Source organism: Nothobranchius furzeri, chromosome 5 (assembly GCF_043380555.1).
Source record: "Nothobranchius furzeri strain GRZ-AD chromosome 5, NfurGRZ-RIMD1, whole genome shotgun sequence".
Classification (NCBI taxonomy): domain Eukaryota; kingdom Metazoa; phylum Chordata; class Actinopteri; order Cyprinodontiformes; family Nothobranchiidae; genus Nothobranchius; species Nothobranchius furzeri.
This window is the reverse complement of record NC_091745.1, coordinates 79,425,456-79,442,620: the sequence shown is the minus strand read 5'-3', so window position 1 is coordinate 79,442,620 and position 17,165 is coordinate 79,425,456. Positions and strand designations below refer to the sequence as shown.

Here is a 17,165-nt window from a genome sequence, read left to right as displayed (position 1 = left end):
TTAAACACAGCATGGGAGCTGACTGAAGTGCTGCACAGTAAACATACATACAACAGAATGAAAGAAGACTGGTTGCAACAACAAAGACAGGGTATCCGCGGGTCCTTAAAAAGTCTTGAATTTGCATTTCCAAATTTAAGGCCTTAAAAATTACAAATAATCCTTAAATCCAGTTGCCAAAGGTCTTACATTACCAAAGACCCAATAAACAAGATTATTTTATTTCTATAAAATTTTTGTGAATTTCTAGTTAGCGTTCAGCATTTTTTGTGTACGATGTTGGCGTAAGTGGAACCGTACACATTCAGTTGGTTGTGAAAGGGGGCTATTTTTAGATGAGCACATTAGCTGGTTAAGCTAGTGGGAGCTTGCGCCATGGGGAAGTGCAAGTTTAATGGTAACAGGATGGCTTCGCGACGTGGTTAGCACCGGTTCCAGGTAATAGCTGGAAATTATAGCTTAAATTTGGTCAACGTGGCCTTAAACAAGGTCTTAAAAAGTCTTAAATTTGGCTCCCTTAAACCTGCAGATACCCTGCAGAGAAGAACAATCAATCAGTGAAACGACAAACAAAGGCATAAAAGTCACCAGCTAAAGAACAAGCTGTAAAAGCGAGTCTTTAAACGAAATTTTCAACTGGAGAGACGGAGCCTCTTGAAGTGACTTCCAGAGTGAAGGGGCGGCATACACCAAAAGCCCGTTCCCACCGCCATTTATATCTCATCAAAGTGTGGAGAGCAGCAGAAGATCAGCAGACTTCAGCGCATACATGGGGACATAAGAGGCGAGCAGCTCAGACAGGTGAGGTGGTGCCAGGCCATTGAGAGCATTAAACATAAAGATCAGGACCTTAAATCGTACCCTAAAGGTCACAGGAAACCAGTAAAGCTGCGCCAGCATCGGAGTAAAAGGATCGTGGCAGCTGGTGCTTGACAGGAACCTGGCAGCAGCATTCTGGACAACCTGCAGCTCGCTGAGGGCCCAGACAAGTCCCAATAAGAAGTGCATTGACAAAAGTGGGAGGTTATGAAGGCACGAAAAACTGATTCCTCCGTTTTAGGAATAGCTTTAAGCACCTTACTCGATGAAGCTGGACGAAGCATGATTTGACCACTGGATTTATTTGAGAGACCGACGTCCAGTTTTACTCCAAGGCTTGTCACACATTGCTTAAAACCGAGAACAGGAAGGTTATAGGAAGAATGAGTATGGGAGATGTTCCGCGGATCAAAAAGTACTGCCTTCGTCTCGGAGTGAAACCAACTTAGGGCAGTACCCGCCAACCCCACCCGGGACTCCAGACATAACAACAGAACGCCATGATCCACCGTATGGAAAGCCTCAGCGAGGAGCTGTTGTGGAATGGCCAGGCTCCCTGCGGGTTTTCACCGGTCAGAGTCCGGAGCAGTCCTCTCTGGCTAGACTTGAGCCTTGAGCCAATCGTTTTAGAGTTTGTAATTTGACACCAACTGGCAAAAAGCGTTAGAGTTGCAAGTTAGCCAGTAAAAGGAAAGATCCAGAAGTTATTTCTTGTACCACTAAGAAGCCGCAGCATCTTTTCTTTTACTCTAACATAGAGGCTAACGTTGAGCTAACAATGCTAACGGTGAATTAGAAGAAATTGTCTGCTCTGAAAATGTCTCAAACCACTTTTTCAGTTACCATCAGCTTAATATTATTTATCTACTCATTACCTTACTGTGTATGAGTCATCTTCGCCCATCTAGAATGTTCTACTGCTGATCCGTAGCGGGTAACAGGATGCTATTCCTTCATGCACCTTTAAGTAAAGAATGGGTTACATTTGGTGGAGGAAAGCTAACGTTTTCACTTAGTCGCTTTAGCTTCCTGTCATGGACTGTTTTTGTTGTTTAAAGGGGCATTATGGAAGTGTGACAGCCAAAACATGTATAGAAATAATAAATGTCTTCTTCATACGTTCTCCTGCAATGCCCTGGTCCTGTAGAATGAGCCCTGGCATTTTTACTGTGATTGCCTGTTTTTCTGTAAAATCACAGAAAAAGAGAGATGCTCGGGTCGAGCAGGCTGCTTCACGCGCGTTCACGCTCAGGCATCGCCCGTAGCATTTGCTATCTGTAGCTTTAGCAGCAGAGAGAGAGGCAGTGCCACTTTGTCGCTGTTCCTAACGCCTAGTGACAAAGCTAGCTACATTTCTGAGGACCCTTAGCTACTTTCTGTAGAACTTTCTTCTAGATATTTCCTGCAAATTAGCAACAAAATAGCCATTTTCACTCCGAACCGTTCTTTGGTTTGACGTTGTTTCAGCTGTCATCAAGGATATAAATGTTACAGATACTGTGAATGTTACTGGTGTGTAGCTCACCTAGTAAGATGTCTGACTCTCATGCAAATGACTTGGGTTCGATTCTGGATGTGAACATAGTTTATTTAGAGTTTCTTTTTTACATTAATGGTATATTTTTTACAGTAAGATGCCCAAATTTTTATTTGAGACTCGCCGAACGGCATTGAATTCACAGATAAAAAAGATGTGGGTTCAACTTTCATTTTGGAACAATTTTTCAAGCAAGGGAAGGGAATGATCTGAGCATGCAGGAGGACTGACCCATCATAAACCTTTGTCGGCTGTGCTGAAGAGAAAGGTACAGAACCACATTATTTAATTAATTAGCTGCACGTTCTCCTGTCCTCTGTCCTCCGGGACACACACACACACACACACACACACGCACACGCACACGCACACACACACACACACACGGGACTGTCTCAGCTGTTATTTTTGTTAAGGAATGTGCACGTACAATATGCGCGCCTCGTGCATGAGCCGACTATTGAAGCTGCTGTTACGCTTTTGGCCTGAGGGGGCGATCGCGAGCATAAAAATTCAAAAGTCCGTAAAGTCCCTTTAAAGATTAAAATAATAATAATGCATTGAACTTATATAGCGCTTGTTTAGGACAATCAAAGACGCTTCCATGCATTCTCACATTCACACACTGCCAGTGATGGTGAGCTACATTGTAGCCACAGCCGCCCTGGGGCCACCCAACACAGGCAAGTTGGGTGAAGTGTCTTGCCCAAGGACACAACAGCAGAATACCCCTGGTGGGAGCTGGAATCGAACCCACAACCCTCTGATCATGAGGCAACCCGCTCTACCTCCTGAGCTACTGCTGCCCCAAAATACATTTTTAAACATCTGTATTAATACTTTTTAAACTTGTTTCCTGTTATTTTCTGCTTTGTTACTCCAGCCGCGTCTGTATTGCTTTCGTCAGTTATGTTACCATCTGTAATACTCTATGTTTTCAGGCCAAGGCGCCTCTGATGTGAGACTCCAACCTTCTGCTTCAAAGACCAACAGAGGCACCGGGACGGCTCTTTCCAAACAGTCTCCAAAGAAATTAGGACCGTCTCCACAAACATCTCCGCAGAAACAGTTGACTCTGACCGGTTTCTTTCAGCCGTTCAAAAAGAAAAGGTAACGATTCATCCGAATGCAAAGATGTTTCTACGTCCACAAGGGCTCCTAAGTATAGATCTGTTCACCGTAGATCTGTTCACCGTAGATCTGTTCACCGTAGATCTGTTCAGTGTAGATCTGTTCACTGTAGATCTGTTCACCGTAGATCTGTTCACTGTAGATCTGTTCACTGTAGATCTGTTCACCGTAGATCTGTTCACTGTAGATCTGTTCACTGTAGATCTGTTCACTGTAGATCTGTTCACCGTAGATCTGTTCACTGTACATTAGGGATGTGAATCTTAGAGCAACTCACGATTTGATTCGATTCCAATTCTCGGGGTGCCGATTCGATTCAGAATCGATTCTCAATTGAAATCGATTCACAATCAGTATTACCAAAGAGTGTCCGCTCCAGGATGAACTACTTTCTTGTACAAGTTAGTTAAAGCTACGGACATTTTTATTAGACTTTAAACTGGTCATGCTCCAAAAATGCAAATTTACAAAGTAAACTAAAGTGATTCTAAAACTGTAAACAGAAACAATCTTTTGACCAAAAGGCAACATTTATTTTTGCTTACCTTGTAAAATATAACAAATCTGTAGTTACCTAACAGCAGCTTTGAAAGTAATATGGTCAAATACTTTTCTAGTTTGTGTAGAAACAAGTTACACGAGTAATCCTGAGTACTCATTTATCAACTTAGAAAATAAATATGAGAATATCTCAAATTTCTGAGTATGGAAAAAACGACATTCATGCGCCCTCTTATCAGCAGATTCAAACATAAATCATCTCAGTTTATGGGAGCACAAAAGTAATCGGATTACTGACTCTCCTAACAAAGACCAAAAAAGTGCATCTCAAACCTGTAACGTGCCAAATATTTCAGTTCTTGGAATCGATTCTGAACCTTTGTGAATCGATTCTGCATCTTTATAAATAAGAATCCCGATTCAGACTTGAATCGATTTCTTTCAGCACCTCTACCGTACATATGTTGTAAGAAGTTAGAAACTATAAAAATGGGATTATTGTTAAATGAAAAAGTTTTGGGAATCTGAGTGAAACAACATTGATGCCTGAATGAGATCACCAATAACCCGTTAATAAGCCGTTTGTTTTGGGGCCGTTCTGTGTGTTGCTGAAGGCCTCTGGAGGACGACCTCTCTGCAGCGACGCCCGGGCCCAAGCGACCCGCTCCAGAGTCATCCGTCACTGAGAAGAACTCCGCCACGGTTTCTGAAGAGATGCCCTCGCTCGCCCTCGGTAGCCCTCCTGCTGTGCCCGAGACTCTTCTGGAGTCGCACGCTGATTTGTTTGTCAGGCGATCCGAACCGCAGAGTCGCAAAAGGAAGGAGATGGGAGGAGCTATACAGATAGAAGAACTGGAGTCCATCATGTCCGAGGACATGGACGACTTCGACGACGTTCTCCCTGCTAGCCCGGTTCAGCAGGAGCAGCCGGCGCCGCAGAGGTCGGGCAAACAGAAGAAAAGCTGCGATTTAGCCGAGTCTTCAAGTAAGAAGCAGCGGGTCAGCGTAGATGAGCGCCGACCGAGCAGACCGAGGCCACGGGTGGACCTGAAGAAGGAGTCAGGCTTCCTACAGAACCAGGGAGAACGAGCCGAGCTGCACATTGACTCGGTTAAAACGGAACCGCTAACGTCTGCTGCCTGCTCCAATCCAAACGCAGAGCCGTCAGAAGAGGAAGATGCGTCTTTTATAGAGGTGAGGAGGACTTTCTCTGATGAGAGCCATGTTTATGGAAATCCAGTTGTTTTTCATCGGATTGAGTTGTGATTTGTGTTTGTCCTGCAGGATGTAGAGCTGCTCCGAGTGGATCTTTCTCAGCTGGAAGATGAAAGTAAACCACCTATAAAACCTGTCAAAATCAAGCAGGAGGCTGAGGTGAACTCCTATTTGTGGCTTTTGTCTGTTTTTGGACCCTGAGCTTAGATCCTGGTGTCATAAAGCTGGTTCTTACTGGCTCTGTTACAGGTCAGCGTACCTGCAGGGTCTTAAACAGATTTAAGGAAAATTAGGACCCGTAAAAAGTCTTAAGTTGATTTAGTAAAGTCTTAAATTTGGTTAGTACTGATGTGGATTTAAAACTTGTTGCTTTTCGCAGAAAATTACCATTTTTGAAGCCAAAAATGACGTCCGTGTGAATCTTGAGTTTTTGTTTTGAGGAGGGGTTTTGGTCGGGTTTCAGTCGCTGTAGAGCAACCCGTCCCAGATCGGGATAGATGTCCAGGTTAGAGCTCGCACATGACATCACGCCACCTCCCGGCCAGTCAGCATCCATTAAAAAAGCATCCTGTCAAAAGGTCTTTATGGACGATACCAGATGTTGATCCATCAGCTGGCGTATGGTTAACTGTAGCGATGTTGTTACACCTGCTGTCAAAGTTCACAGAGAAAATAGTTTTTACTTGTTTGGTTTTGTTTTTTTTACGTGATCAGCCACTCTGAATTTAACGTGCAGGCTAGCCTTCGTTTCCTGCACTAGCTGCTGATAATAGAAACTCTAGGATTAGAAAATCCTGACAGATCTACGTCACCCTGTCACTAACATTCATGGACTCACCCATCTGGACTCACGACGCGGAAGGCTGTTGTTGGTTCAGCGTCCAGGAAACAGCAGAGAACGTCTCGGCTAGTAGAAGCTAAGCGTTAGCATTAGCTACCCCACCACACAGCTGAACACCTCCAGGCTTGTGTTATTAGTGGAGATGAAACAGAGTCAGTGGTAGAGTCGTGTTGCTGTTAGCCAATCAGAGGAGAGATATCCGAATATCAGGAAATAAGACTTCAGATCGTGCTGTGTTCTGCTCCTTTCTGCTTTGGCTAACTTGTGCTTCCTGAAATAGGAGCACCAGAGCTTTTTTCCCACTGAGATGGTCTCCTAAGGCAGGAAGTTGTACTGGAGACCACTGCAGCTGCGTGAATGAGAGCTTTAAGGGATTGTTTATGTTGTTCAGGAATCAAAGATGGATGAAGGCCTTCCTAAGAAGCTGGTGCTGGTGGAGTTCAGATCGCTCACACTGACGCCTCCAACTACGTCCAAACCAAAACGCTCCCAGGAGAACGGGCATGTCAGGAACTTCAAACGTTTCCACAAGGTCTGAACGCAACAAAACCGCTCAGCAGAGGCTCTTTAAAGACGTTTTACAGCACTTATCTTCAAATAATATTAATGCAAACAGCTTAAAATCTGCTCATTTGTTTTATTATTAGAATAATGACATTTTTGGTGTGTGTGTGTGTGTGATAGAACCACGTTCCAGGTCTAGATGGTTTCCCACACATCATTGGAGGCTCTGATCTGCTGGTTCACAACAGAGGCAAAAACTCTGATCTGGACGAGTGGCTGAAAGATGCAGCAGAGGTATCGTCTGAGTTGTTTTATACTCTCCTTCTCATCAGAGCTCTGTGGTTTTAAATAGTTTATTCTGTTTTCAGGAGGAGCGTCAGAACAAGCAGGACGAGACTGCCGGAGATGATCTGTTCAGGTGAGAATCTGGAGCTTGTTGTTTGTTTTTTCTTTGAATACGTAACACGATGGGACTTTGTTCCTTCAGTGTCCTAAAATAGTTGGATAAAAGCTCGCCAAGCCCAGCCTGATCCATTACAGCGAGGTGTTTACATTCACTTGAGAACAGACGTGCGGCCACTCTTAACCAATCAGAACCCAGGAGTATTTTCCTTCACAGCAGTTGTCAGGGAAACGGTGGTGATGCAAGCTTGAGCTGCCGTGTTGTATTTGACTAAGCAGTGTGTGTGTGTGTGTGTGTGTGTGTGTGTGTGTGTGTGTGTGTGTTATGGCTGAGGTGTTTGATCACTGAGACTCAGTGACTGAGTCATGCGCAGCCGGTCGAACATCACTTGTAGGGGGGGCGACTCTGCTGCTAAGAAAAGAATCCAGATAGGGGTTATTTATTTTTTTTGGTACCTGAACGTGTTTCCAGACGTGGTCGGTGGGAAGCCTGTTTGCTCTGAGCGGATGAAACGTCATCCGTGCTTTACGGTGCTTAATTTGAGAACTGATGGAAAATGCCGTGAGCACACTGGGAGGTGGTCCAGGAGGAATGTTAAAAGCCCATCTGGACGTGGACAGATGTCTGAGGTGCTCTCTCGTCTCCGTGTCCTCAGGTACAACCCCACCAAGCTCGCCAAGAGAAGATGAAGTCATCCCCAGATGGATTTGTGGATGTGATGATGCTCTTCTTTAACTCACTGACAGCAATGTAACAAATGAGCTTAAGTTAAGCAGATTTTGTCAAAGTTTTTTTTATTTGTTGTTAATAAAAATATTCCATAGAAAAGATTAAAACCTAGAGATTGTTTCACCCGCCTGCATGCTGAAAGCAGCTCTGGAAACCCACGTTGGTCCCTGCTTCCAGGGAAACTGGCTCAAGTGGGTTATGTTCCTTTTATTTTAAAGCAATCTCAATCCTTCAGGCACTTTTCTATTTCTGAAACAGAAGTGCAGTCATCAAACCACACATCTGTTGGTCGTTCTGTGCAGACGCTGAAGCTCGGTTCTTCAAATTCAAGTTAAGATTAAACTCATCAGTTTAACTTGTGCAAGAAGAAACCTTTCGGATCGTCTGTAGAGTTAGCAAACTGGCTTTCAACATTTCAAAATGCAGAGAAACGATTGAGCAGCTAGCCTAAATCTGCACCAGTCTGTGTTCACGTATAATAAAAAATGCCATTAAAGCAGAACGTCTCAGCAGCTTTTATTTTGAAGTGAAAACTTTTCCACTGTTGAGCTCCTGTGCATTTGCCTTTTCCCACATTTCTCCTCGTAGCACTTTTCTTGTTGCTGATGACGCTGCCGTTGGCGGCTGCCGGCCCCGGGGCTCATGCCTACATGCATATAATCCACACTTTATATCTAAGCAGTATTAAAAACTCAGCAGGGAGGGGAAGAAACCTCAGGTGGTGTAACGGCTTAAATTCACCCGTTAAACTCTAATCAGGAAACCTAAACGACAATAATGGAAAAGTGTTGTGTTAGTTGTAATAAAAGATAAAACCACTGGGAGTGTTGAGACTGACAAAAAAAGAGGATTTTTTTTAAAATCACATCACAGATTAGCAAAGTTTTGTATGTAAAAAAATAAAATTATGACATCCTATTTTTAGTCAACTCCTAAAACTTTTTTGGCACTTGACTTGTTTTTAACATGGTAGAAAAAAACTTTTAGTTAAACAATCAAAACAACTTATTGTGACCTGTTGTACAATAGTTACACACAATATTAATAATAAAACTATGAAATACAGAGACACTGAAATCTAAATGATTTTAAAAGACGTTAATAAATTATATTCTATGTGGGATTTTAAAGAGATTTTCATTAAATTAATTTAACTTTAAAAGTAAAGAAACCGTAACTTTCTTGTATTAAAGGTGTGGTTCACTGACAAAACATTTTTAGTGATCATTTCCGATTATAATGGGAGTGTTTCATGCAGACTGAACATGAAAATAGTCTCCTACACCTATCTCCTGCAGTAGCTTCTGATAGAAAACAGACGGTGAAACTCTAGGATTAGAAAATCCCGACAGATCTACGTCACCCTGTCACTAACATTCATGCACTCACCCATCTGGACTCACAACGGGGAAGGCTGTTGTTGGTTTAGCGTCCAGGAAACAGCAGAAAACGTCTCAGCTACGAGAAGCTAACTATTAGCATTAGCAACTCCACCACACAGCAGAACTCTTCCAGACTTGTGTTATTTGTGGAGACAAAACATCAACGTTGCAGAGCAGACAGAGTCGGTGGTAGAGTCGTGTTGCTGTTAGCCAGTCAGAGGAGAGATGTCCACATATCAGGAAGTAAGACAAAAACACACTTCCCTTGCACGATCCCGTCCAGGGATGCGAGTGTGTAGGATGTCCTGATTCTCAATTGTGAAAGTTGACCACACCCCATTTGCACCCTTGATCCATGAAGTGTATTACCCACAATCCTTTGCTACATGGAAATTTTGAGAAGAAGGTGAATGGCTCAAGTGCTTTTTCTGAAAATACATATTTTCAAATGAATGACGTTCATTTTGGGATGATTAGTTATATTATTTCATGCTCTGGATGTTTTAGACTAAGGTTTAATGTGGACAGCAATGAATGTAAATGTAGTCAAACGATTGTTAATGCTTGCTTAGTACGAGGACTGACTAGAGTCAGTGACTTGATGCAATTTGCTGGGTTCCTTATATAAGAAACTTTTCTGATTAGCTTAATGAACTGAACTGTGTTGGAATGTTTACTACGTGAAGTGCCTTGAGACGACTCTTGTCGTGATTTGGCGCTATATAAATAAACTTGAATTGAATTGAATTAATAAAAAGTAGCACAAACAGCGACCAGCATCCCCGTATGCATCACGGTCAGTTATGCAATGCTTCCTGTCCCAACTCGGCCCACTTGTGTACCACACACTCGAACCCTTACTGTGCACTTCTACCAAGTGCACTTGACAGAAAACCGTAGGGCGCAGCTCGAGTGTTGGGATTGGGCCTAAATCTGTGATGTGGGTCACCACTAGTTGCACTGGTATATTTTCCCCACCGAGTACGACCTACAAGGCATTTGTTCCTACTAGAGACCACTGCAAGTGTAATGATAAAACAAGTGAACCGCACCTTTAACACAAATTTTGAAAAGATTAAAGTTAAATGGACATTTTAACAAATTCCACTGATTGTCTATAAAAATCACATTTAGGCACATCTCTATTGTCTCCTGTTGAAAATGAGCCAAAGATTTCTCAATTTGGGAGCAAACTCCCACCTAAAACTCATAAAATTATTCTACAAATCTAAACGGTTCCTACAGGGACTAACAAGTCTTTCACACACTATACAATAAACAATTGCCCTTTAAAAACCAGTAGTTTTTCTGAGCATACTTGGACCCAAAAACAGGAGTCTTGACATTGGATCTGAAAGAATACATTCAGGTTTGCGAGTGATGATGTTTGCATAGAAAGCCTGTTTAGTAACCAAATCACCAAAGCATTCGGTCAAATGAGCCAAACCTGGATTAGCAGCTTAGAAAAGATTTTCTAGAAGAGGCTCAGTTGGAGAGATGAAGTCATTTTGGTGGTGAATCTGTTGGATTTTAAATATACCTGTTTGCATTCGACACAACCGTGTGGTTATTTCAAACGGGATCACGTGTTTCAGTTGGTTTGGACTAGGGGTGCAATACCGATATTGGTACCGGTATCGATACCGATATTGGTGCAGATACTGATTCCAGTATCTGTAAAGGTTAACCGATACCAATGCAGTTGCTTGAAAATGGCTTCGCTGTAACTTGTCATTTCTGTTCACCTAATATTTTAGTTTTGTGATGATTTCCATTCATATGTTTTACTTTTTATCTACCTCACAGTCTTTTCCTGTTGAAAGCAGAGCAGAAAATAAAATCTGTATTCCAAATCGTTGCATTTTTTTGTGCGGTAGAAGTATCGGTGATCAGTATCTGCAAGTACTCAGATCCCAGTATCGGTATCGTATCGGTCTGGAAAAAAGGGGCATCGTTGCATCCCTAGTTTTGACTCTTACGTTTAAATTAGGGAAAGCAACTTAAGTGAGTGTTGTTAGAAGAACTGTCGAAGACACAAGGTGAATGAATAATTAACCCTGATGAGAAGAAAGTCCCGTACGGTTACGAGGTCACTGACCGGCCGTTAAACATTGGCACGCAGTAGCTTAGACATAAGGAGACTTCATCGGAAGTCAGGCAAGACTAGCAGCTGTCTTTTGTTTCATTAGAAACTAGTTAGTGTACTCCCTCTCTCGTTTGGCTTCATAAACGTTGAAAACAAAGAAGCGTGTGTGATAAAACATTAATGATGAAAATTCAGCCTGTGTCCTGAGACCGGACCGTTTAGCTTCTTCAAATAAAGGTATTCCCTCCTTTGCTGATTAGCTTTTCTCTCTTCTTGAGTCTCGCCAGCAGACAGGAAGTGATCCCTAAAGCTCCGCCCTTTAAAAAGCGCACAAAGTTGTCTCCCACCAGCGGGCCCATGGCAAACAGGCCTGGCTCCTTGGTGCACTCAAAGGTGTACTGGTTGATGTCGATGGGGTTTTGCTTGCAGGAGATCGGCCTTGTTGGATCCTGACCTAGGTACTGACCCTGACCTTTCAAGAAAAACAAGTTTGGGTTGGTCCCAATCAGCACAAGGACCATGGAGACCTTGAACGCTTTGAGGGAGTTGTTGCCCTGCAGCAAACACTTCATGTCGGGCTGGAACGACACCACGCAGTGTTCTGGGAAACTGGTATAGTCGGGCAAGAGGCCGACACTGGCGCCTCCCGCGAGGTTCCCCGCAGAAAGTTGTGGTTTTGGGCACATCTTGGCACAAACGGAAGAGGCTATGCTTTCTGGCTGGGGTCCGTTTGGAGCAGCCATGTTTGTGTAGGTCTGAGAGCACATCATGTTGTACACTTTGTGGTATTCTGGGTACAGAGACTTGGGCAGCTGCTTAAAGATAAGGTCTGGGTTGTCCACACTCTTCCGAAAAACGTGCAGCACTCTTATGTTGCTGCTACAGGCGCACAGAACCGCATCTGCGGCGCTTAGACCAGCACCGATGATCAAAACCGGATCAGAGTTCCTGTCGAGCTTCCTCTGGCTGACAGCCAAGCCCAGGTTGGAGATGCTGTGGAAAACAAACGGAAGATCCTCCCCCTCGACACCTAAGCGAACTGGTGAATCAGACGCACCCGTGGCTAGGACAACATTCTCAGCAAACAGAGAGAAGGGAACGTGAGTTTTGTTCTGCACCTGCCGATATCCTCTTACTTCCCAAAGAGTGCCCCCTCCTCCGTTCTTCACGCACGCCTTTCCATTTCCCACAAAGCCCCCCTTCCCCTCCTCTCCCGTCCCTCCATCTCCTTTGTCAGTGTGCCCATTTTCCAGATCTTCCGCCTTGTGCCCCCGGCAGAGTTTCTGAATGGAGGTCACGTAAGTGTTGTCAACAAAATTCTTTTGGAGACCCTTCAGCTTCACGTAGTCACGATAATAAGTCGAAATCTCCTCTGGCGTTGCTCTGTCACTCGTCACATCCCTAAAGAGACGAGAAGACGATGAGAAACCAGCGTGCAGACGTAAAAACCAGAAACATCTCTTTTGAGCTGCTTTTTAACCTGCGTTTCCCGTTTGTTAAGTCTCTGTAATTCACACCAGGAAGCTCCATCCAGATGCCAAGACTTATGGTCAGCATGGAGCCCTCCATGGCCTAAACAGGTAATAAACCATCACAGACGTGAGAACATATCTGGTAACCTCAAATGCAACCTGTTGCAGACTAAACTTTACAGCTTACATGCCAAGCTCCCCCCGGCGTCCCCTTTCCCAGAACCAGATGCGGGATGTGCTGCTGCTTGTCTCTCCTCCACTGAAGCACAGGAGGGAACTCGTAGCCAAAGTCGGCGTTGGGGTGCAGCAGCGTGTCAAACAGCACAGCCACAGGATTCCTTGACCTCCCTTCAAGACCTTCACTCAAATACTCCAAATCCTGCAACCCAATAAGAAAATGAACCCTTAGCGGCGTTTTTAGGTGAACTCTAGGCGAACTTGGAAGTGGTTTTACCTGCTCGGTGATGGCGAGATGCTTGGCCTCTTGCAGTTTTCTGTACAGAACCGAGTTTGGGTGGACAGTCGCAGGGTCTAGGTGGGGCTTGTAGCCACTCAGCATGTAAGACAGACAAATACCGGATGGGCCGTTACCTAATAACAAACCAGGTTTGGGGAATGTAAGAAAAGCTTTCCAAGTTAAATAGAAATGGCCATTTTGAAACTTGGAGGGACAGTGCAGACCCGTCAAGCCATCAAAGGTGAGTTTACCTATGATTACCACGGGGAGGGTAGGGGGATGCTCTTGCGGCAGAGTGGTCCCTTCTAAAAGAGGCATGGCTGCAGCCTGGGCCAGGGCCGGCTCTGAGGATGGACACAACGACAGATGTGTGAAGAAAGTTCTAGAAACCTCTCTAGCCGTGCATCAGACATGACAGGCATGGTCTCGTTTGTGCTTTGCTCCTCTACTGTCTCCGTGCTCCTGGGTCAGACTGAACAGGATTAAACCCCAGTGTTGTTGTCTCAGCTAGCCTAAATCCTGTCTCCGTCACCAGCTGACTCAGAAACATACACACCGAGGGACGTTCGTGGTGTTGTTGTGCTTCCACCCACAGCCGCGACCCCCCTCCCGTCTGTCTGGGGCTTTCAGACACGTGGAAACACCCCGCCACAACACGATGAGCCCACAGATTTTATCACTGGTGCACCGCGGATGTACACACCCCCTCACTCGCCTCTGGTGACCCCGGCATCGCTCCCCCAAACAAAGGGAGTTCATGTTAGATTTGTGTAGGCGTGGGTTTGTTATGAGCGCTAATCCCACCGGGCCTGTTTATGTCTTTGCCGCCCTTGTCAGCGGCAGCAGGATGAGAATGTGGTCCTGGCACGGTGACAGGACCCAACCAGTCACACAAACTCCCACTCAAAAAAAAAAAAAAAAAGGAAGTAAAGAAATCCTCCACAAAGCAGAGTGACGGCCACTTCCTCGGCTGGCGCACCAGCCAGAGTGCATCTGTCTTGTGCTTCACTACTCGTGTACCTGCAGCTGGCCCTCCTCCTGTTGGACCCGAGTCTGTCGGACAACGACTCGCCTGTGTCGGCTTGTTTACACTTTTCAGTCGAAGCAATCGGATTCCACGCATAGCATGTCCCATTGGGAACGTGCCCCCAGTTGGCAGGACTGGCATTTCTATGCCACTGGTCACAATTAAAAACCTACTGGTTGAAAAAGATAACTGTTGTCACCTTTATACATTTCTTGAACAAACTTCCTGTTGGTTTTCTCTTATTTCACCCAACCTGATGACAAGCTAACTGGTTCAAGTCAATTCAAGTTTATTTATGAAGCGCCAAATCACGACAAGAGACGTCTCAAGGCACTTCACATAGTAAAACATTCCAATACAGGTCAGTTCATTAAGCCAATCAGAAAAAAGTTTTCTATGTAAGGAACCCAGCAAATTGATGCAATCCTCATACTAAGCAAGCATGCAGCGACAGTGGAGAGGTAAACTCTTTTAACAGGAAGAAACCTCCAGAGAATCCTGGCTCAGTATAATCACTCACACACACACACACACACACACACACACACACACACACACACGTAGTGTTTCTATGGTTACATTGTGATTTCTTAGTAAATATTCTATTTGGCGAGAGATAAACTTTATTGTATTTATCCTAGTGAATCGATAAAGTTAAAGTCCCATTAGTTGTCACACACACACAGGTGTGTGTGCGAAATTTGTTCTCCGCATTTGACCCATCCCCTGGGGGAGCGGTGAGCTGCAGACACGGCCGCGCTCGGGAACCATTTGGTGGTGTAATCCCCCAATCCAACCCCCTTAATGCTGAGTGTCAAGCAGGGAGGCACTGGGTCCCATTTTTTCAAAGTCTTTGGTCTGACCCGATCAGGAATCGAACCCTGATCTCCCAGTCTCAGGGCGGACACGCTACCACTAGACCACTGAACTGGTAATTAAACAGGTAAACTAGTAGTAGCACATTCAATGTCAAAGAGAGTAAAATGTTAATATCAGGAGAGGGAGAGTGTTTAAGTGGTCAAAATCATTTAAAACTGTTTTGTTAGCAAGAAATGTATCATGAAGCAGATGAATCTACGTTTCACTGGCGGTCTCTTAGAGCCGTGTTCTTGGTCAAATGCTCTCTCTGGCTTTTGTTGGAAACCTGGTTATTTTTGTGGTGGAGGTGGAGGGGGTGGCCAGGCTAATCAAACACCCGTTTGCCCTGCGGTGTTGGAGAAGGAAATGATGCAACACTTGTTCTGTGTGCATCATGTTCTATTTTCACATATTTGGCATCAGAAATGTAAAGTTTTGAGGCTGCACGTAAACTTCCATCTATTCCATCTATTACCTCATAGGAATGCTTTTATTTTACAAATATGAGGAATTTGTAAACATGACATCATTTCTGGGTGAAAACAACATTTTTAAGTTTATGTAAAAATGTTTTGAAATAAATGAAAGCCTAACAGAAAGGCCTGAATCCAAAGCATTGTTGTTTGTTGTTGTTTGTGTGTTTGTTTGCATTACAACATATTGAAAGCCTTCCAGAACTCTCTGTGTTATGAACAGTAGGTGGAAATCCAAATAACACTTTTGTTTTGCAGTAAACTGATTTTGAGCTTATGGCCAAAAGTGTTTTCACTAATAAAATGAAAAAGGCTCCAGCTGGGTTTGTTCATTTTCTTCTGGCAGGCCTATGGCTACAGCTCATCCTGACCACCTGCAGATGCACGAGGATGAACTCAGAGCCTGACTGGGACACGGATCTTGTTCAGGTTAAGGATGCTGATGGAGCAGCTCCGCCAGCATCCTCTCTGACGCAGGCTTTAAACATCACTCTACTCCTGACTCCGTGCAGTGGAGCAACAAGGAGCACATGCTACAGCAGCTAGTTTCCATCACTGCATAATTTAGGTCACATTCATCTGCAACACTGTTCCGGGACCAGGAGCTCTTACCGTGCGGATCGGTCTCTCTGTCCCGCAGTCGCGTCCTGTTATCATGACCCTGGACTGCGTTTAAACCTTATAAATAGACCGGGAGCGGTGGGAGGACCCATCTAAATGTCTGAGCTCATCATGAGATAAAAGCCAGCCTCCCTTGTCCTCACACGCGCGCACACATGCACTCACCTGCCTCAAACTGGTGCGTTCAGGTCCGATCAGACGGGAAGATTCTGGTCAAGGAGGTTCTGTATTCTGTAAAAGCGCGTGCATCAAAGTCCTGCGTCTCCTGCTAGTCACATGCGTATCTCAGTGCGCGCGCGGGTGGCGCGTTCACGACAGCGCAGAGCGTCTCAGCATCCTCACAGCGCCGCCGACCCTGCTGGTGGGCTCGTCTGACAACATCTCACATCACGGTGGAAAAATAAAATAAAAAAGGCCCAAATCATTCCATTTCTGTTGAAAATATTTCATTAAGTATCTTTATCCCATTTCCTCCACACATTTGTCATGATCAGTATTTGTTGTTGTTTTTATTTATTACCTTACAGCATGTTTACCTTGTGATCTAGATCTCATACAACATCAGTGAACTGAACTGGGATGTTTACTGTGTGAAGTGCCTTGAGACGACTCTTGTCGTGATTTGGCTCTTTATAAATTAACTTTTAATTGAATTTGGTGCTGTATAAATAAACTGAATTGAATCATAACATTTCCACTGGAGAACATGTCAAATGAAAATTTAAATGTAGCAAATTTCACTTAAAAACTACATTTAGGACTGGGTATGTGTTGTGTTCTGACACCAGCGGTGCGCTGCTGATATAAACAGAGGTGGTGTGGAGAGTTTGGGGAGTTCCTGAGAAGTGCTACCAGATATGTTCATGCTGGTAGAAGTAGTGTCATAAAATGGTGATGGTTGCCATAGGACCCAAATACAGGTTAGCAGGATCAGGAGGCCGGTAAAATAACTGTTTAATATGAATAATGGTATAGGTACCATTTCATGACTCTGCTGCAAAACCTGACAAGAAAAAAATGTTTGACTCCCTTAAAAACTTCAGTAATCTTTTGCCTCCATCGACATGCATTTTTTTCAACTGTCTGTCTAGATTTCTAGGATAGTAAAA

General features: G+C 44.3%; 2 protein-coding genes across 3 annotated transcripts in view; one reads left to right on the top strand and one right to left on the bottom strand.

The window, feature by feature from the left end:
* The window catches only part of nbn (nibrin), a 15,029-nt gene extending 6,847 nt beyond the window's left edge, over positions 1-8,182 (top strand). The window contains exons 11-17 of the mRNA XM_015950623.3: positions 3,298-3,466; positions 4,603-5,182; positions 5,273-5,362; positions 6,436-6,576; positions 6,729-6,842; positions 6,917-6,966; positions 7,607-8,182. Coding sequence (XP_015806109.3) covers positions 3,298-3,466; positions 4,603-5,182; positions 5,273-5,362; positions 6,436-6,576; positions 6,729-6,842; positions 6,917-6,966; positions 7,607-7,640 — 1,178 coding nt within the window. The 3' untranslated portion in view covers positions 7,641-8,182. The remainder of the gene's footprint in view (positions 1-3,297; positions 3,467-4,602; positions 5,183-5,272; positions 5,363-6,435; positions 6,577-6,728; positions 6,843-6,916; positions 6,967-7,606) is intronic.
* A 3,051-nt stretch (positions 8,183-11,233) lies between these two features.
* osgin2 (oxidative stress induced growth inhibitor family member 2) lies at positions 11,234-16,343 on the bottom strand. 2 transcript variants are annotated; one of them, XM_015950638.3, is made up of 6 exons: positions 16,222-16,343; positions 13,329-13,421; positions 13,075-13,211; positions 12,808-12,999; positions 12,629-12,720; positions 11,234-12,549 (listed from the first exon to the last, which is right to left on the bottom strand). In XM_015950638.3, exons 2-6 carry the CDS (start codon positions 13,393-13,395, stop codon positions 11,376-11,378), a joined length of 1,662 nt encoding a protein of 553 aa, XP_015806124.3. In that variant the 5' UTR covers positions 13,396-13,421; positions 16,222-16,343; the 3' UTR covers positions 11,234-11,375. The 2 variants fall into 2 exon arrangements, with proteins under 2 accessions (XP_015806124.3, XP_054597381.2); XM_054741406.2 differs by lacking the exon at positions 16,222-16,343 and having other exon boundaries at positions 13,329-13,510.
* Positions 16,344-17,165: the final 822 nt, after the last annotated feature.